Here is a 22,465-nt window from a genome sequence, read left to right on the forward strand (position 1 = left end):
CAGTTTAGTATAAATAGGCCAGGGCCTAGCCTAGGAGTGAGTTGGAAGTTTCTAGTTCAGAGTTAGTTCTGAGAGGTTCAGGACTCAGTAACTAGTGCAGAAATTGCACCACTGGTGTGGAGGATCATTTCCACTCAGTTTTCCAGGTCAAGTATACCTGAGGTACTCTAAATATAGAGCCTGTCACCAGGAGAGAAGGAAACCTCTACAAAACCTTTGCTCAAGGGTTATCACCGTGATTTGGGTGTCTGGACCTTGAGAGTATTGCCTACAGCCAGGAACTAAAGCAGGGGGGGTGTCACGGGGTTCCGAAGGTGCACTCGGTCCCCCATTGCCCGCAGAACTGTTGCTTAGCTTTTGGAATGAGGTTCTGTGTTTGACCTCATTCCCAGGGCGGCTTTACTAGCTGGGTGGCTCCTTGCTCCTAAGTCTGCCTTGAGCGCCGAGCTGATCACTCGGTGCTCGACTGGTTGGTCTGTCGGTCATGTGACGCTGGCCACGTCACATGACCCTCACTCCCCACTATAAATACAGGCAGCCTGCTGGCTACAGGTTGCCTGTTAATTTCTAGGTTCCTGGTATTTGTTGGACTGCTGAATACTTACCTGATCCTGTTCCTTGACCATCCTTTTGCCTGATCCTCCTGTACTGCGCATCCGTCCTGGTATTGTGACCTCGGCTCCCACCTGACTACTCTCTTAGGACTCCTCTTGTACTTCTCTGCTCTCCTGGTATTTATGACCCCGGCTTCTCCTGACAATTCTCTGCTTGCTCCATTTGTACTTTGCAGCTTTCCTGGTATTGACTCGGTCCGTTCACGTCCTGTTGTTTGTCTGTCTGTCATCCCTGCACTTACTCCAAGTTAGGGATTGCCGTCCAGTTGTCCCCTGTCATTAGGACTCGCGAGGCAAGTAGGCAGGGCCAGGGGTAAGGGTGGAGCGCAGTGGTCACTTCCCTTCCCCCTGTGTGTGTGTGTACGCGACCGTTACAGGGGGAAAGTAAGTGTACCCCTGCAGAGAGAATAGTTGCCTGAAGTGTATTGCTGCATTTAGAGTAAGAGGAAATCCCTGATCCTAGGAGGCCTGTCTTGAAGATAGTCTTTTGTGACTGTGAGTAATAGCCTGAACCACTGCTGTGACTGTCTTGTAACGTGTGGAATAATTCTGGAACTGTACTTACTGACTGTTCATCTATCTTCAAATTCGTTCAGTAAAGTTATCCTGTTATTCAAATATAAGGATTGCTTAAAGCGAACCTTTCACCTCATTTTCACTTTATAAACTAGCAACAGTACCTTATAGATTATCTTGAGTGTGTTGTTATCCATGTTAGTGCCGCTTTCCTGGGCTCTTTATACTTCAAAAAATCGTCTTATAAACTTCACATTCGGTGCTCCAACAGTCATGCAACCAGTCAAGGGGGTAGCCCTTCCATCTCCTCTGGCCGTACCGCCCCTGCCCTAACCCCTCCTCTATGCTCCTTAAGTGACAGCCGGCTCAGTCGCCGGGACGGCGCTTCCGAAACCTGCGCATGCGCCGTCCTCCTGATTCGCCGCGCGATCCCGTCTTTCTTGCTGACAAAAGCGCGATCATGTAAGAGAATCGCGCATGCGCCTTACGCGATGCGGGCCTGGGAATGAGGTCAAACACAGAACCTCATTCCAAAAGCTAAGCAACAGTTCTGCGGGCAATGGGGGACCGAGTGCACCTTCGGAACCCTGTGACATTACCCCCCCTTTTACGAGGGGCCACCGGACCCAAGACTTCAGGTGATGGCTTTTCAGGGTGTTCTAAATGAAATTTACGAACAAGTCTAGGAGCATGAACCTCCCTGGCAGGTACCCAAGATCTCTCTTCAGGTCCATACCCCTTCCAGTGAATCAGGTACTGCAAGGAATTACGCACCTTCCTGACATCCACTATTTTAGACACCACATACTCGACAGCATCATTAACAAGAACTGGCGGAGGCGAGGCTTTTGATGGTACTACCGGTTCAAAATATTTTTTAAGCAGAGATTTATGCAGGCAGCTCCAACCTAAAAGATACCGGGTTAATCACTTCCGTGATCTTATATGGTCCAATAAAACGAGGAGCAAATTTTTTAGAAGTTACCTTGAGAGATAGATTCTTGGAGGACAACCATACTTTATCTCCAAAAGTAAATAAATAAATTGGACTGGCACTCTGTATGTGTGGTAATATGGAATAAATACAATAGATAATATAATAAAAGTGATCACAATTTAATTCAAAAGAAAAATGCAATAAAAATACACAATAAAATTGGAAGCGTATATAAACGCTAGAAGCAATATAGCAGCACTGGTGTGTAATAATTCAGTTGTTAGTTCAAAATAGATGGCTAAAGTCTTTTAAATAACCGAACTTGGTTGGGTAGGGTAGTTGTCCTTTCCAATCACAGTGTTGTATATAAAATGCAAGGGGACATACACAAGCGTAGGGTCTGATGGTTGTGCAGTTTATCCAAACAAATCAACACACGCATGCCATCTCCCGAGCAGCGGTGGATTGCAGTCAATATAATGGTGCTCCAAGGTAAGAAGATAGTATCGGATCTTACCTTATCCCGACTGCATTAAAGTGGAGTCACTCACATGTGCAGTGTAGATGGTCCCGCACTTAGGGGCAGACGCCGGAGCCGTGCGGTTAAGGTATGCTGCAGGCTTTGCCGTCCGTGTCGCAGAGTTGGCTGCGTGCCCACGTGACCCGTGACGTATCTCCGATCTGGGACTTTGACCAGGTATCGCGAGATCTGATGTGCGGCGGTCGGGTTAACAGAAGCTATGTTCAGCAAATCCTGGATAGAGTTTTTTCACTGGAGCGCTCCAGTCATTGATGAATATATTCACAGATTATTTCCTCATCTGTGTATAGGAAGAAGGCCTTAGTTATGATGGGAGTATCAGCTGGTTACGCCAGAACGCGTTTTCGGGGACCTCTTCCCCTTCCTCAGTGGCAGCTGATCTCCCAAAGTTTGGAATGATTTTATATAGGCCGCCTGGATGGACCCAAAAGGCGGTTAGGATTTTCAATTCCAGTTTTTGTTCATTATAATAGGTACTCAGACCTAAAAAGCGGTACGGATTCTCAATTATATTTCTCATAGGTATTACTCCATGCGGTTTTGGTGCGATATTTTACAACAAAATTTGATAAGGACAAATTATACATAATCCCATGAAAATAATAGATGAATGCTGCAAAAATATGTTTTATAAATACAACTATAGAAATGTGTAAATGTATAAATATATACAATACATAAAAACGGATAGATTCGTCAAATGATTAAAAATATAATTTATAAATACAACTATAGAAATATGAATATATATATATATATACAATACATAAAAAGTGGATAGATTCATCAAATAGTATAAATAGTTCATATATAAGATAAAATATACATACATAAAAGGCATAAAATAGTGACGCATATTGTTTGATGTCATAAATAGTTTTTGATGTCATAAATAGTTTTAGTATTCAATGTTCGGGCATTTTCAAAGTGAAAAGATGACATTGGGATGTGTGTCCGGCTCGGAGGGAGAGACTCAGTGCTGGTAAACAGCCTAACGTGAGGCTCACCACCAGAAAACGGACACACAACCTATATTCACAAAAAGCCGAATATTTCTAAGTCTGCGTTCAGACCCATTGGAATAAGGCTTCCAAAGTCAAATATTAAGCGTGATTCAGCCCTAGACATCCTATCTATATGTTTTCCTCCTCTCCAGTGTGTATCAATCTTTTGCAATGCCATAAAAAACATACCTGTTGGGTCTTTATTGTGGACCTCTTTAAAATGTTTGGATAATGAATGTTTCATATATCCATTTCTAATATTGCGCAGATGTTCGCTTATCCTTGTTTTTAGGCATCGTTTTGTCCTACCAATGTACTGTTTTTTACACGGACATTGAATGAGATAGATCACACTGGAAGAATTGCAAGTGAGGAAGCTTTTTACCGTCAGGGAGAAATTATTTTGTGATGAATTGATGTCGACAGTTTTTCTTGCGAATTTAGTTGTTTTGCATCCTTGACATTTCCCGCATCTATAGAAGCCTTTAAAACTCAACCAATTTCCAGTTAAGGAAGAAGTTTTGTTAGGATTATATTTGATTGACGGTGCAATTTTCAAACCTAAATTTTGTGCCCGTGTATAAGTGATTTTGGGTTTTAATGGTAAGAGTGAACCAATTATTTTATCCTGTGTTAGTACGTGCCAATATTTGTTAATAATACAATTTATTTTTCTGAATTGAGTCGAAAAAGGTAATATAATCCTAAAATCCGTTTTCTTATCCATAATTTTGTTCATTGTATGGTTATCTGGACTTTTGGGAGTTTTTCTAAAAAAGGTTTCCCTTGGTATTTCATTTGCTTTTTGTAGTGCTGTTTCTAGGATATGTGTAGGGTATCTTTTATCTATAAATTTCTCTTTCAATATTTCGGCTTCTTTCTGATATTGACAATCTTCTGTGCAATTTCTTTTCAAGCGACGAAACTGACCAAAAGGTACATTCGTCAGCCAGTGGGGCAAATGGCAGCTGGAATATAATATATACCCATTTTTAGCTGTCTTCTTCTGAAAAGTACGACATATATATCTATCTTCGTTTTTCGTTATGTTTAGGTCAAGGAACTCTGTTTCTAACTGATTTATATTTGCTGTGAAAGTTAGATTGTAGATATTCTTATTTATCTCAGAAATAAAGGAACATAGACCAATTTCGTCACCTCTCCAGATCAGGATGACATCATCAATATATCTACGCCAGAGCACCAGGTTGCCCCCTAGATTGGGATCAATAAATGTTTCTTCCCAATGGGCTAAAAACAAATTAGCGTAGCTGGGGGCAAACCTGGTGCCCATGGCGGTCCCCATGATCTGGAGGTAATAATTATCATAAAAAAAGAAATAATTATGTTCCAATATATGTTTAACGCCTTCTGTAATAAATTCTAACTGTTCCGGTTTTAAATTTTCTTTCCCTAATTGAACTCTGAGGGCATGGAGACCTTGGTTGTGATTGATTACTGTATATAGTGATTTAATATCAAGAGTTGCTAAAATCCAATTGTCTTCTACCTTCAGTTTTTCTAAGACTTCAATAATTTCTGTAGTATCTTTCAGATATGATTTTGTTTTTCTGACTAATGGTTGCAACCACGTGTCTATATATTTAGACAAATTCGCGGTTAAGGATCCAATACCGGATATTATGGGACGGCCTGGAGGACAGGCCGCATCTTTGTGTACTTTAGGTAGGCAATATAATACTGGTAGCCTACCAGGTGTTCCCATAATAAAATTAAATTCCGTTTTATTGAGAATTTCTAGATCCAATCCTTTGGTACTGTATTTAAGTAGTTTTTCTTTAAAAGAGACAGTAGGGTCCCCTTTTAATGTCTTATACGTTTCTACATCAGATAAGTGTCTTAGGCACTCTTTGTTGTAATCTTGGGTATTTAAAATTACAATAGCGCCCCCCTTATCGGCTGGGCGTATCGTAATTTCTTCCCTATCTTGTAGTTCTCTTATAGCTAGTGCTTCTTTTTTTGATAAATTACTATTATGTGTTTGTTTTTCTTTTAATTTTCGTAGATCTATTTCAACACATTTTTGAAAACCTGCCATTTCTGGCCCTATCTCATTTCTGGGAAATTTTTTAGATTTGTTTTTGAGTGAAGTGTGTTGGAATTTTTCAATTCTACATGTTTGTGGAACCAACGGGTTTTTTAAAAAATATTTCTTCAGGCACATATTCTTAATAAACTTTTGTATACCAATGTACGTATCAAATTTGTTTAACTTCGCAGATGGGGCGAATTTGAGTCCTTTATTTAAAAGTGATATTTGTGCTTGGGATAAAACCACATCACTTAGGTTAATAATATTATCATTCTCTAGTGATCTTTTCTGTAGTTTTTGTGTCTTTTTACGTCCTCTACGTGTTTTCTTTGATCCCTTTGATTGGAATAGTGTGATTGATGTGTCGGTGTTGTGAACTGTTGTTCTCTGTATCTCGGTGAGAAACAGATTTGAGAACTTCACAGAACAAGCTTTTTTAGATCGGACACCGCCTCATCACTCCACACGACCGAAACACAGGAGATTACCATCCCCACTATCCCCAATTCACAAACACACTCCCCCCCCCAAAACACCCCTACAATTTAAGATATCACAATCCACACATAGAGAATTATCAACAAGGACACCCACGAGCACCGAGATACAGAGAACAACAGTTCACAACACCGACACATCAATCACACTATTCCAATCAAAGGGATCAAAGAAAATACGTAGAGGACGTAAAAAGACACAAAAACTAAAAATTTTTACCTGGTCGAGATACGTCACGGGTCACGTGGGCACGCAGCCAACTCTGCGACACGGACGGCAAAGCCTGCAGCATACCTTAACCGCACGGCTCCGGCGTCTGCCCCTAAGTGCGGGACCATCTACACTGCACATGTGAGTGACTCCACTTTAATGCAGTCGGGATAAGGTAAGATCCGATACTATCTTCTTACCTTGGAGCACCATTATATTGACTGCAATCCACCGCTGCTCGGGAGATGGCATGCGTGTGTTGATTTGTTTGGATAAACTGCACAACCATCAGACCCTACGCTTGTGTATGTCCCCTTGCATTTTATATACAACACTGTGATTGGAAAGGACAACTACCCTACCCAACCAAGTTCGGTTATTTAAAAGACTTTAGCCATCTATTTTGAACTAACAACTGAATTATTACACACCAGTGCTGCTATATTGCTTCTAGCGTTTATATACGCTTCCAATTTTATTGTGTATTTTTATTGCATTTTTCTTTTGAATTAAATTGTGATCACTTTTATTATATTATCTATTGTATTTATTCCATATTACCACACATACAGAGTGCCAGTCCAATTTATTTATTTACTTTTGAACATTTGTCTGTAAGGGTGATACAGTTTACCTGGCCTAGAGCACCTGGTCCTTATCTGCATAAGAGTGAGCTATTCCTTTAATTATTTTTCTTCAAGTATACTTTATCTCCAACCTGAAAGTTTACCCCCCTTGAACGTCTCCTATCGGCCTTGAGTTTTTGAGAACATTGAGCCTTTTCTAGGTTCGATTGAACCCGGGCCCAAACTGTGCACAGTTCGGAGGAGAGTTTATCAGCTTCAGGGTTAGAGGAGGAGACGGACGACCCAGAATGAAAACGGGGATGAAAACCATGGTTACAAAAGAAAGGGGAGACCCCAGCAGAAGAATTGACACGGTTATTCAGAGCAAATTCAGCCAATGGAGGGAGAGCAGACAGGAGAGCAGACAGGCCGGCATCGCGTAAGGCGCATGCGCGATTCTCTTACATGATCGCGCTTTTGTCAGCAAGAAAGACGAGATCGCGCGGCGAATCAGGAGGACGGCGCATGCGCAGGTTTCGGAAGCGCCGTCCCGGCGACTGAGCCGGCTGTCAGTTAAGGAGCATAGAGGAGGGGTTAGGGCAGGGGCGGTACGGCCAGAGGAGATGGAAGGGCTAACCCCTTGACTGGTTGCATGACTGTTGGAGCACCGAATGTGAAGTTTATAAGACGATTTTTTGAAGTATAAAGAGCCCAGGAAAGCGGCACTAACATGGATAACAACACACTCAAGATAATCTATAAGGTACTGTTGCTAGTTTATAAAGTGAAAATGAGGTGAAAGGTTTGCTTTAATTATTCCACCTATCACTACACGGTGTGCCACCGTTAAATTGGCACTGGCGTCACGACATTCATCACCTGCCTGTTCCAGTGTTGACCCGATTGAAGACGACAGTGAGTCCCAGGTTAGTGGGTTGCCCTGCACTACAAAGCCCAGCGTACCTGAAGTTACACTACTGACCCCCTGGGACACTGCATTTGTATGTTCTCAGTTTGCGTGGGCTTCCTCCGGGTACTCTGGTTTCCTCCGACATTCCAATAACATACTGATAGGGACCCTAGGTTGTGAGCCCCATTGGGGACAGCCGGATGCTAATGTCTGTAAAGCGCTGCAGAATATGTCAGCTCTATATAAGTGGGTAAAATGAATAAAAACAAAATATGCAGTCCTGTATGGAAATTACGTTTACTATCTTATCATATGAGTCTGTTTATACCACTTTTGCCATATATATTTTTGTTGGGACAGGACAATTATATGGTGAGAAATGATTTGACATATATACGTATGTTAGGAGCGTTTTAAGCTATAGGACGAGCGCAAAATGAGTCTTGAGTGTGAACAGAGTCTAAAGGTGAATTTACACATACCAATAATCTGCCAGATTATCGGGAATGACTGTTCCTGCGAACACTTGTTCTCCAAAATCTGCCCGTGTAAATGTGCCACTGATCAGCCGCTGAATGAGGCGAAACACTTATTCATCGGGTGAGACTGTCATTAGTGCAGGCACATCAATCATTGTTCCTGGGCAGCAGACTGTATGGTCTAAACAGTGATCTACTGCCCAGAAACAATGATTCTGTAGGGGGACGAGGGATCGCTATAGAGATCCCCATCCTCATACTGTGGAGGAGACTGCTGCATGTAAATACAGAAGTCTCCTTCACTGAGCGAGCAGCCGACTGTCAGGAAGGAACGCTTCCTTCCCCACAATCGGCTGTAACATCGTGCAGTGTAAACCTGCCTTTACAGATCCTCTGTGATGTAGTGTGAACATGGCCTTATTGGATACAGTGGAAGAAACATCAAGACATTCCATTCCCTTTGCTTTCAGATAAAATCCTAACCACTAGACGTTGTATTAGGGGATGAAATAAGACAATTTTCTTTAAGTAAGGGCATTTACAAGACCACAGCTGATAAGTTGTGCTTATTCCACAGGAAGACCAAAATAACTTCAAAGAATCTAAAGGCTAAACAAGAAAACAACAGAAATCCAGCTACAGCACATGTTTTTGGAGATCTGACCCCGACACCAGACATAGGGCGCTGCTATATACCACTCCTTATTTAATTTTTTTTGTGTGTTTTTTTTTACTGCTATGAAAGCTGTATATGAGAAGCCCTCATTGAGGCCCCTCGGACTCAAGGATTGTAGTCTATAGATCCATCTGGCTTCCTCCTGTAATAGTTTATTTAGGCAGGCGAAACAGAGTGTGTCACGCTATTACCCCAACTCCCCTGACAAAGCCGCATTGCGGCGAAACATGTCGGCTGCGGTAGTGACAATCTACAATTTTTAGACAGGTTGCAGTATAGGGCAAGATCCACAACCAGCAGGGTCGCAATCATTGTCCAGCTCAATACATATTGTGCAAATGTTCGGAGGCAAACTGCCTGATCTCCCAGCGTGTGAGATGTGTGAATGAATGATGGATGTCTGTCGCATAGGGATATAGGAATACATCTCATCTATTTACAATAGAAGCTCCTATACTTAGGACCTATAGGGACACCAAACAATTCACCATTGAAAACACACCTCCTAACCTGCGGAGATACATGGCCACAGAGTATCCATGAGGTTAACCACCTCTTAAATAGAATGTAGAGCGAGCGACAGCGGCCCAAAAAAGACATAAATTAACTGACTTAGCCCGAAACTGCAACCTGGTATTTTTAAATTACCTTGTAGTATTGGTTTCTCTGAGTATTTTTGTTTTAAAAGTAAATAATAAAGGTTAAAGTTTTAACATATAGATAGGACCCCTAAAAGGAGTTTTTGGTCAGGTGACCGTGGTTTGATTTTTGTTACAATCTCCTGAGGGCCCTATAGGGACAAAAATCTGGTTCTTTGTGACCATTATTGGGCACAGTGACAGGACTATGTGACTGACTGTTAGTTACATCCTATGTTTGGCCCATATGTTTGACACCTATTGGAATAGATACTGCTGTACAGGACCGGATACACACTTCTGCGGATGTCTACAGTGGACACATAGGGCTGGTTCTTCACCAATAGCATTGATTTCCTCAGGCTCTGGTCTACAAACTAGACCAAATATACACTGCATATTAATGCTTTGCAACTCACACCTCGTGCATTTCAATGGACGCTAATTTCGGTATTGCTTTAGCATTTTATGCCCATTACTATAGCTAGTGGGACTATAAGGTGAATCATATTACTTTCCTAAAGGTCAAAATTTAAATTCATCGTATAAAACGTCTGAAAAATGTGCATCAGGTGGGATTTTTGAGTAAAGCTTCCAATATTCTGTTTTATACATATGCCATCTATTTCCTTCATATGGAGCTGCATTCCCTGTGTTTGCTTTTTGCAGACACACCCAGCTAAGCACAACATAATGGGAGGATTAATGACTAATGCCCCCTAATGGTTAGAATAGATACCTTTTATCCCAGGAATGTGTGAGGTGCTATGAGGACAGGGTTGATAAAAAGAAAAATCCTACCACAAACAAGCATGGCCTCCAGATGCTGAGGATGCTGTCATCTCAGGTCATGTCCATACCCAATACCCCCGTCATGCCCCTTTGAATTTAACTGCCTCCACAAGGTTAAAAAATATCATCTGGTTTCTTTATGCTCCATGTCCTTATAAAATAATCCAATTAAAATATTTCCAGCCAGAATCCCTATACGAGAAATGCTAAGGCAGCCAGGCAAAACGAGAATTAAATGTTCAAAGAGATCAGTGAGCTTTAAGCTTTGTATGGTGCAGATTTACGCTGCTTCCCCCATATGGATGCTAGACAGCCCATTTTACGTCAAGATCACGTTACTTTATAATACAATTCTTTGTCTGAATGTCTATAAGAATATTTATATTTATTTGTCATATGTATATTCATCTGATTTCTACTTAAACAGACTTTCCGGGACCCAGCAGGAACCATCCTACCTTAATTAATTCTAACTTGCCTGCAAAAGAAATTTTCCGATATACTTACGTCCTCAAAGTTGCATGGATCATGGCATATTTATTATCTACGACACATGGAAATTTTGCAGAAATGCTGCATCCTATGCCAGGCAGCATATTGGTGTATTTTATTAGACTAGTCATACAACACAATGCAGTTGTAACTAATACTGTACATAAAAACAGTGCACCATTTCATAAAGTTGTTGCAACCACACAATGAAAAATCTGACTTAAAAGTGACATGAAAACACTCTCAAATGATAAATGTCCCCCTATAATTGTAAGTTCTTGAGAACCTCTTTAAAGGGAATTTCCATATAAATGTATGGATGTGATTGTCATCACTATGTGAATACTGCGTGAAGAGAAGGTTGAAAAGACTTCATCAAATACAATTTTTATGTTGGCATTCAGCAAAGGGTTGGGAGGTTGTAAGTCTTGACAAGGACATTCCCCCTCTAACCCTAAGTGGGAGAACTGTAATTTATGGGTATGATGAATGGTGGCCATAGGTTTGCCATGCTAATACTTTGTTACAACGGGTCTAAACACAATAGTCTATGCATATTAATGTAAGATCTTGTGGTGTCATAGGTGCCTGGTTGCAGTCAGATACTGGATGCAGGAGAGGTGAACACAGACCACATCTATACCCTCATACCATCTATAGAGGCAGATAACAAACCCAACACTAGAGAGTATGAAATATAGGAGGTAGGACTGTTCTGTGAAAGCAAATATATAACCAGTTATGACCCATAATAGATGTAAAATGCAGAAGCCAAAGAACATAGATCATTGAGGTGTAGTACATTGACTTTTTCTTACCTCACTGTCTTCTTCTGGTGGTGGGGGAGGTGCTTTGATCATCTAAATATCGAAAAATATAATAAGTGAATTTAATAATCAATTTGCCAACTGTACTTTCTTTACTGTATTGTAACCATTATTTTTTGCATTTTTAGCTATATACTTAAAATAAGTAGTGGTGCAGTTAGAGAATATCATGAAATGATGTACCTGTACACCCACTAAAAGCCATGTATGGAGATCGAGCAAATGGCAAAGCCATTTAGACAACCACTGTTCAGCAGCATACAAAGTCCCTATAGGTCAATATTCCATGAAGGGGCATAGCTACAGGGGGTGCAGAGGTAACAGCTGCATGCAGGATCTGGTAGCCTTTCTAATAGACACCAGTATTATAAATGACACATGGTATATGGGGATCTTGGCACAAATTTTGCACTGGGGCCCAGGTTCAACTTACATCTCTGGCTTTTTGTACCACGTATGGTGCTACCCTGAGGCATTGTGTTCCTGAGTCACACAGATGTACAATATAGGCCCATAGCAGTGTATGGCAACTCCTTACAGATCTATATGTGCAGTGACCCAGTGGATCACTGGTAAAGGGTTAATTTTGTAAAGCATAACTGCTAAAGAGTTAATGTTGTGGTTTACTGCCAAAGAACTTAAATGGTAAAAGTGTTCTCTAAATCCCCATATTTGTGAATAACAGATAACACCCTGTTAGTGAGTCTTTTCTGAGCAGGCCTAGAGGAAGGACATTTTTGTGTGAGCTGCTGAGAGCTAGGTCTGGTCCAGGTAGCCTCTATCCCTGAGGTTTAATCTTGCCAGAAAAACAACTGTAGTAGCAGTCCCAGAGAGAAAAAGAACAGACATTCATAGAAAGTTGGGAACCATTTCAAGGCCATACTGGAAAGACAGTAAGATAAACGCATGTTTATGGCAAAAGACTTTACTGCTAGTGGAAAGGGTGTACTGCTTCTGAGATGGACTGGCCACCCGGATCTAAGATCTGCACTCCGCAGCCCGAGAATGCAGAAATGAGAATGGAACTACATGCCTGTGGTTATTTGGGAAGGACTACTACCATCATTGCTAGTGCCTATTGTGGTAATGTGGACAGTGCGGGAAGGCATGTGTATCCCACCCAGATACCTCAGCTTAGTGAGATAACTAAAATCTGGAAAGCTGCAGTGGTCTCAGCAAAGTATAGTTTGAGTCAGGGGTGAATTATGTGTTAGGTAGTGCCTAGATGGGCAGGAGTTATTTTGGTTGCTGTATTGTGCTAAAGTGCTAGAAAATAAAGCATTGTTTGGACTTCAATCCGGTTGTCTGTGAGAAATCTGTGATTGAGACCCCCAGAGAGAGAGAGAGCGATCCCTTACACTATACAAAACTATTGGAAAAAGCCTACTGTATGATATACCTCAAACTGTGTCTGTTGCTGCTATAAGTACTGCAACTCTCATCATTTATTCAGTAAAGAGAGACTCTGTTTATTATAACCAAACAGGACTAGTCATTGCCTCCATCATCTGCCGGGCCTCGACTTGCCCTCCTGCTTTGCAACCTGCCAGCCATCCACCTAACATCAAGGGCTCCCCAGCCAGGCAGTAGACCCCAAAAGCCCAGAGTATGCCTGAAGGGAAGAAAAGGTGCTCCTGGGAGCACTAGAGAGAGAGAGTGATTAACCACTGTGAGGACTACTATCACCTTCTATTGCCATGGTCACCACTAGAGATGAACGAATCGAAGCTGACGAAGTGGAATTCGATCTGAATTTAAGGAGAAATTCGATTCTCAACGAATGCGAATTTCCTCGCTCTTTGTGGTAGCGAACCGCAATTTTTCCTAAAATGGCGACTACACATGTGAGGACATGGGGCAAGGAACTGTGGGAAGGAGAGATGACCCATAATGCCATGCATGCAGCCAATCAGCATCCAGCCAGCCCTGTGATGTTACAGCCCTATAAATTCCACGGCCATCTTAGATTCAGACATTTTCCAGCGTTCTGAGTGGAGGGACAGATGTGAGAAGGCGCTAGGGACAGCAATCGGAAAAACCTCATTGTGAAAAAAAAAACGATTTATAAGTGCAGGGAAAGGATAGGGAGGAATCATTTCACAGCATCTTAGTGCAGGGAGAGATGTCAGAAGGCGCTAGGGACAGTGCTAGAAAAGCGATTTACAAGTGCAGGGAAAGATTATTTGGGGATCCAAATAGCCATTAGACAGCTCTGTCATTCCAGCTATTTGTTCTTGTTATTGGGGTGCAAGTGGTATGTTAAAAAGCCATTAGTGTCCTATTTTAGTACAAAAAGAAAAATATTTACGCACTTCACTGTTGCTGTTATTTGTGTTGAAAGCGTTTAGTGGCCTCTTTCAGTACAGAAAGAAAAAGATATTTGTCGCTTTTAGGGGTGTTTTAATTTGCTTTTAATTTATTTAGTTCATCTAAAAGTATGTCAGACAGATAAGTGCCAGGCCATGCACAGGAGTGGCAGAGGCATAAATATTTCTAGTGCAGGCAGAGGTCGCAGCAGAGTAAGGGGGCATGGCAGCAGGAGTCGCAGCGAGAGGCCTGAGCTCCCGGTGTCATCTAGCAGCACCTGACTAGTTAGTCTGCCCTGGAGGCTGGTTTTAAAGTCAGTATAAAACTGAGTCTGCTTTTACAGCGCCTACCAGTAGCCATTTGGCTCCAGGAGAAGTATATAGTGGGCTCAGCATGCATGTTGGTACTTGCATCCCTGGATCCGATGAAAGCTGTCACGGCACCGGACGGGGTTAAAAGCAGAGTGTGCCTGGCGTGCATGCTGTACCTGCGCTCCCTGGACTTTGTGTGGCTATCATGGCCCATAACAGGTAGGAACTAGTGTTAGGGACCACTCATAGAGGCGACCTTGACGTGGTGAGTGGCTTATTACGCTTTGGCCAAAATGTACACTAATGCCTCATTCAACATCCAGCATAGAGGCAGGGCAGAGTGCTGGTTGCAGAGTGCTATTCCATTTGTGTTTTTGCGTTTGTATGTGTATTTCGCCATAGCGATGTGCACCTGCATACAGGGTTGTGCTGACTGAACCCCCCACATTTTTTCTTTGTAGTATATATTGGAGGCGTGGTGATCTCCATGCAGTCATGCAGACCTGACCAGTTAGTCTGCCCTGGAGGCTGGTTTTAAAGTCAGTATAGAACTGAGTCTGCTTTTACAGCGCCTACCAGTAGCCATTTGGCTCCAGGAGAAGTATATAGTGGGCTCAGCATGCATGTTGGTACTTGCATCCCTGGATCCGATGAAAGCTGTCACGGCACCGGACGGGGTTAAAAGCAGAGTGTGCCTGGCGTGCATGCTGTACCTGCGCTCCCTGGACTTTGTGTGGCTATCATGGCCCATAACAGGTAGGAACTAGTGTTAGGGACCACTCATAGAGGCGACCTTGACGTGGTGAGTGGCTTATTACACTTTGGCCAAAATGTACACTAATGCCTCATTCAACATCCAGCATAGAGGCAGGGCAGAGTGCTGGTTGCAGAGTGCTATTGCATTTGTGTTTTTGCGTTTGTATCTAGCAGTCGTGTGTTGACCAGCAACCCAGCGGTTCTTGATTGGTTAACTCGGTCATCCACTTCATCCCAAGTGACATCAGACACCCCCAGCCAAGAGTCGGTGGGTTCGTCAGACACAACCCTTAGTTGCCATTGCCCGGGAGAAGGCCCTGTGCCCTCACCTGTCCTCAACCTGCCTCAGTCCTTTCCTCCACTAGGCGGGCAAGTAGTGATGAGGAGAGTGGCGTGGAGGCTGGTGTTGCGAGCAGTCAGGCTCCTGACCCAGAGACGGTTGAGGAGGACATCAGTGACGTGCAGACAGTACTCGATGATGATGAGTATGTAGCTGATCGGACTTGGGAGCCAGGTGACAAAGGGGCTTCATTATTTTCTTTTCTTTATATAGTAATATAATATTATAAAATCTGCATGATGTATCCATGATAAATCTGCAGCGTGGGGGCCCTGTGTGGCTTCTACACACTTTCAAAATAATCCTTCAGTGGGGCGAATAGATGCTGGATGACTGGGACGCTCCATGACCTTCCCGGGAGCTTCTGTCGGGAGCAGCGGTTCATTTCTGAGATGTTCGTATAGTGTGGGGGGAATCCGAAGACCCTCTTCATCTCCGTGCACCACAGGATGTCCTCTTTCCCATCCATGATGACTGGGAACTCGTGATGTTTTCCCTGACAAAGAGACCAGGTAGTTATGGTTTGAATCTTGATGAACTTCTTTACTCTTCCGGGATCCAAACAATCTTGAAGCTTTGTCTTCTCATTGTCTATAGGTACTAGAGGCCTGTTCATGCCAGGCAGGTTCTTCCAGAAGTATCTGGCCTGATGAGCAGCCGATACCGCACTTGCATCAATCTTGACAGGATTCGTCTCCAGGTGGAGAGATATTGTTTTTTGGAATGTTTTCTCCCTCGCAACCACGTCGTCGAATAACCAGAAGACTGGTCCGCAATATGGCAACGGGCAGCACATGTTCGTCTGAACGAACCTTCACAGTATTATTTCACTACCAAAGCAGACTCCCTATGCGTGTTACTGCAAGGCACAGTGTTCTACACCACTATAAAGGCTCTCTGCTGCCAGGAAATAGCCATTTTTTTTACGTGATTTGCCTCAAATTTATTCAGATCGAACCAAATTTAAAAAAAATATTTGGCGAAGCGACAAATCGAATTTTTGAAAAATTCGCTCATCTCTAGTCACTATCCCATCCCCTCCAACTCCATCTACCATGCCTCCCCATGGCAGGCCAGTGCATTGCATATGTGTGTATGAGCCTTTAGTGTTTGACAGTCTAGAGTGCAGATGACTAATGTTACAGGAGGAGCTCTGCACACTGACTGTATACATTTTCATGCAGTTTTTTGCTGTAATAAGGATGGGTAATAGAAGGGGGTTTGAAGAAGAAGAATGCACATTGACATGTGTGCATACAAAACTATCCATAAAGAAGAACAGAAATGTAGCACAGCTTCTAGTTGCCTCCAACAAAGCTCAGGCAATCAGAACTGCCCCCAGGGACAGACCTGGGTTTCATCACTCTTCCCTGAGCTGTGCTCTGGACTGCAGCATCTGGACTGGTTTCTGAATGTCAGTCCAAGTTTTCTATGTATGGCTGATTTCCAGGAATTTATATTACATCAGTCTAGCCTTAAAGGGAACCTGTCAGCCAGGTTTTTATTATTAAACTGCTGCCATGATGCCACAGCGCTTGTGAATACCTTTGTGGAGAAGCCCCAGTTGAAATAACTGCTTTTACTAGGTGCTATATCAGGTAAGTGTCAGGCGAGGGATCTGTTAGGGTAGGGTTACAGTACGACTTCTTTTTGCCACTCTGAAGCCTTCCCCAGTCATTTTTACTGCATAGACAAATTAAGACAATCCCTTTAATAGAAAAAAACAAAAAAAAACGTAAAGGGATTGTCTGAACTAGACGAACCCTTCTCAGAAGAGTCTTCTCACATGGCGTTTTGCCATATCCATCAGAGTATCACCAAAAAAATGGATATGACTTTCACATGTATTTAAATCCAACAGGCTTTATTATAAATATACATAAAAAATACATACATACATACACAGTAATAAGAAAGGCAGCACAAGGCAGGACACACGGATGGGGAACAGGACCCAAGGAGGGGCCGGGAGATCAGTACACCAGAAGACAGGGAAGAGGAATGCTGGCTAGAAGACCATACCGAAAAACCTCATGGCGGCAACGCCCCAAACATGGTACAAGAAAGGCGGTTGTAAAAATATTGAGGTAAGGTAAGAAAACAGATTTAGCATACCCTGTGTGGTGTATCGATCTCTCGGCCGACTCCTGACCCAATGCCGTTTCGCCAGTATACCTGGCTTCTTCCAGGGGATATAGGACCATATAAAAACATCTCCCCTATATAGTGCCCACACAGGTGTGTGGAAGATAATTGAGGTTGCAGATTGCAGGACCGGATGACGTCTGCACCAATGGGGTTGAAAATCCAATGCTGGGGGCCAATCAGTCGGGGCAATTGGTCTTCTAGCCAGCATTCCTTTTCCCTGTCTTCTGGTGTACTGATCTCCCGGCCCCTCCTTGGGTCCTGTTCCCCATCCGTGTGTCCTGCCTTGTGCTGCCTTTCTTATTACTGTGTATGTATGTATTTTTTATGTATATTTATAATAAAGCCTGTTGGATTTTCATACATGTGAAAGTCATGTCCATTTTTTTGGTGATAATTATGGCCCTGAGTGGGTCAGTTTTTTTTAGATTAATCCTGTCCGGTTAATGTTGGTTGACATATCCATCAGAGGTATACACCTGGATGATTTACAACTACAGATGAGCCAAGTGCTTAAAATATGATTTGGTTTTGATTAAGCCGAACCAGTCAACCAATTTCATCAAGAGTTCTCCAACAGGCTGAAAATGTGTGTATGACACCCTGATGTCTCCAAGGACTTTCTCTCTAGTCTCTCACAATTTTTTTAATTATTGTTTTCCCCTCTGCCTATCTCTCTCTTAAATTTGCTTTCAATCAGATCACCAAAAGTTCAGATTTGGATGCAACTCGAAATTTGTCAAAACTCCGCTTGCACTCGATTCACTTGCAATCGCTCATCTCTGTTCCAAACATATATCTCTGATAAATGGCGTCAGATGCAATTAAAGAAGGTAACAGAAACAAAAACACATTATGCCATAATTTGGCAGCTTCCCATCATGTTTTACACCATCATGGAGGGGATGTGAATCACATTATGGTACAGGGCATTGAAAAAGTAAGATTACCTGAGAGGGGTGGAGATCTACCGAGGAAACTTTTTAATCGTCAGGCTTTTTGGATGTTCAAGGTTAAATTATTAATCCCCCACGGATCAAAGAGAAAACAGGATTTAATTTTACATTACTAAATAATTCCTGTTTTGGAGATTGACATGTACAATGTCCCCTCCCACCTTTTCCACTATATAGCCTGACTGATGTAGTTCATCTAGTGACCCTATGATTAAGTGGTGCTAAAAACATGCACCCGAAACGCGTCAGAAAGATGTAAGGCCTGGTTTGTATCCACCATTTTGTAACTGCTTTTTAATGGAGAAGAAATAAAACTGAATGGATTTTACCAACAGCGGTGTCTGGAAATCGTTTACATTTGTCGCTGTGTGAGTGCAGTCCTGCACTATCCGTGCCCTGGGGGTCCGAGCAGCTTGTGTTCGCTACTGTATTTGTATGGACATAAGGTGGCATCTGTCGCTTATAGGCCCCCATTGTAAAAGAAAACAAAAAAATAAAAGAATATGGATTCCAAAACCCTACTCTTTTGGCCTTTGTTTGGTGGTTGAAGGCCTATAGACCTATAGATGCGTTTCACGTATGCTCTACATTGTAGGGCAAGCAGACACTGCAAAATAGAGTTTGAAATCAACCTAAGCCGACCCAAAAGCATACTCTCTATGGTGTAGAATCTTCTATTGATGTACATACTGCTGAAGAATAACAATGCTGGCATGCTTTGTATTTGCTGTACGAAACATACAAGCACTGCATCAGTAAATCTTAGCACTACGATATCTAAGTAGTCATCTTGTTTAATACAAGTAGATTTATGGGGCATGTTTTATATGTAGTAGGCTTTCCTGACATTAAACCAATGATTCTCCACTTCAGTTTATACAAAGATGACCGACATTAGTAAAACACAGGGAAACAACTGAGGTTAAGCACATTCCACCCACGTAAGGTCACGTCAGGCCCCTGTAATACAATGTGATGATGAGATCTGACACTTACCACAGTGCAGCACAGAGGCCAGAACCACCACAGCAGCGCCAGAACCAAAAGGAGAAATAAGATGAGGAGGGCAATAGCCAAGATGGTCCCGTCCGCCTGTGGGACATAATAGCATGTTTTTATTACCATCATAGAATTGTCGAGAATTCTGAATATATGTTTAGTTTATTAGTGATGTCATCATTTATAATTTATTAAGTTATAACATAGTTTTGTACCGCATTGCACCATCCAACTGCTGGGACCAGTTATCACAAGAACGAGGAACAGGTCCTCTATCTGAATGGAGAACTGGCCACTCCTGTGCAATACTATGGAGATAGCCAACTGCTGTACTTGGCTATCATTGTCAGTCTCATAGAGCCTGAATGGAGTGGAAGTGCAAATGAGTGACCACTGCTCCTTTCGAAAGGGAGACATGGAACCCTTGTTCTATTGATTGGTGGTGGTCCCAGCAGTTGGATATCCAGCGATCATACATTTATCACTTATCCTGTGGACAGACAAAAGTTTTTTGTGGTCCAACGTCTTTAAGAACAATTTTGCTCTATAATCTGGTCAGAGAGGTAAAAAGTGGACATTTTCCACAAAGGTAGAGTTTGAGAACACAAGAAAGATATAGGGGACATTTACTATCCAGAAATATGCCTATATTATGTGTATTTCTGGTGCAGATTGCGGCAATCTGCGTCTTTTTCCCGCTCACGCCAAGTCTAAAAGTGTGGGCGGGGAAGGGGACGGGGAGGTAGGCCCATCTCATTCATCATCTTCTACGTTTTCTGTTTTAGGAGAAGAAAAAGGTCTAAATGTAAGACAGCTAGGAAGCTGGCTTACATTTAGACTGCCGCAGTATATGCCGAAGTTCTGCACCTCTTCATAACTTTGGTGGATCCACCGCCAGATATAGGGGTTATTAAGACTGGTGTCTAAAATGCCTGTCTTAATAAATGATTCCTATAATCCTTTGATTAGTTACCCAACAAGTTAAAGGGGTTTTCCGAGACTTTAATACTGATGACCTGTCCTCTGGATAGGTTATCAGTATATGATTGTGGGGGTCCGACATCCAGTACTCCCACAGACTAGCTGTTCGAGAAGGCAGGGGCGCTCGCAGTAGAAGACCAAGAGCACCAGTGGCTTCTCAAACAGCTGATTGGAGGTGGTCCCGGTTGTCGGACCAATCAGATATCCTGAGGATAGGTCATCAGTATTTAAATCTCTGAAAACCCTTTTAATCTATAACAGATCGCTGCAGGACGCCTATCCCAATTCTCTTAATAATATGCATGAGCTCAGGAGTCCTGGTATTCACAAGCAGCAGGCTCCCTCTCCCTTCCTGCCGCTGATTGACAGCTTACTCCAGAAGCTCATGAACATGAATGATTCCAAAGTGAGTGTGCATGATTGAGAGGACTCCTGGTTCAAACAGCTCACAGCTCATACTGCACCTGATAAACTGTGATTTTATGAAAACTACTGTATGTTCCCAAGTAAGTGACACACCCCTATAATCAGTGTCTCTGATAGGCAGCAAAAACCAGGCTGCAACCGGTTGGGCATTTCCCAAATTAATGGCCGTCGATGTAATACAAGGTTGGCTTGAATCCACTATATTGGAGCCACTCTTATATGGGAAACCCTTGCTATGTTGGGCACATTAACAGGGATTTTCTTCATTATAGAACCTCATTTTAAGTTATTAGATAGCATTAAAAAAGTTGCATGACATTTAGGTCTGCTATATCTCTATGAAGAATGACCACATATGTTGACTATGGCAAAGCTTGCTGGTATACATACATAGATCTTGCAAAAAAAGCCTATATGGTGTCAAGACAACTAATATTTATTGCCGGTGTGAACATTGGGAGGAAGGACAAGTGGAATTAGGTAAAAATGGTAAACCTGTCTATAGTCTATGCTGATCCAATGGAGATTGATAGAATCAAAAGCACAAGACTCCACAATCGAGACATCCATCTCTCCTTTTATTACTACAAGATGTGTTGGAAGTCTTCCAGCCACTGCCTTGGATCACTGCCACTACTTCATTATAACACATCTATAATAAAGCTCACAAAAGAATTCCTACATGTTAATGTCCAACGATGGCAGAGTCTGTTCTTGTATGAAAACAAGGATAAAAAAACCACATAAAAAAAGATTAGGGAAATGTACACAAAAGAGAACTTAATGTGACTTGTGCCTTTCTAAGCTAATGTTCATTTGATTTTAATCCCCACAGTGGTAGACGGAGCGGCAGCTCAGTAGAAGGTCACCAGGACAATCCCCGGAGGACCAAAGAAGAAATAATATTAGATGATGTGACTGCTATAATCTGATGATGGCATCTGTTCAGAAGTGTATTGGGAAAATTCACCAGAAATAAAAAATTATCGTTAAAATCTGCACCTAATTCAAGTTGGCTGATCTGTTTGATGTGCGCTTGGCAGCTGAAGGCATCTGTGCTGGTCCCATGTTCATATGTGCTCGCATTGCTGAGAAAGATTATGTTTTAATATATGGAAATGAGCCTCTAGCAGCAACCGGGGCATTACTATTACACCTAGAGGCTCTGCTCTCTCTGCGATTGCCATGCCCTCTTCACTTTGATTGATCATGGGACCAACACAGATGTCTTCAGCTGCCAAGCACACATGCAACAGGTCAGCTAGTTTCATAGGCACAAATCTACAGACAGATGCCCTTTAAAATCGGGAATTCAATGGTTCACTGTGGGCAGTTAAGTGACAAGTGACCTTACCAAAAATTGCTACATGGATTATACAGCAATGCGCTGATGACTTCATGTCACTATGCAGCCTAATAGCTGTGAATTTCCTCACCAACTTTCTGATTCACAGTCGGAAAATCTACAGGCTAAACTCAAAAAATTTGAAT

General features: G+C 42.4%; 1 protein-coding gene across 2 annotated transcripts in view; it reads right to left on the reverse strand.

Moving 5' to 3' along the window:
* The window catches only part of ANTXR1 (ANTXR cell adhesion molecule 1), a 220,520-nt gene that overhangs the window by 107,258 nt on the left and 90,797 nt on the right, over positions 1-22,465 (reverse strand). For both annotated transcript variants that reach the window (XM_040414454.1, XM_040414453.1), the window contains 2 exons: positions 19,565-19,660; positions 11,745-11,786 (listed from right to left, as the gene is read on the reverse strand). In XM_040414454.1, the coding sequence (XP_040270388.1) occupies positions 11,745-11,786; positions 19,565-19,660 (138 nt within the window). The remainder of the gene's footprint in view (positions 1-11,744; positions 11,787-19,564; positions 19,661-22,465) is intronic.

Source organism: Bufo bufo, chromosome 1 (assembly GCF_905171765.1).
Source record: "Bufo bufo chromosome 1, aBufBuf1.1, whole genome shotgun sequence".
Classification (NCBI taxonomy): Eukaryota; Metazoa; Chordata; class Amphibia; order Anura; family Bufonidae; genus Bufo; species Bufo bufo.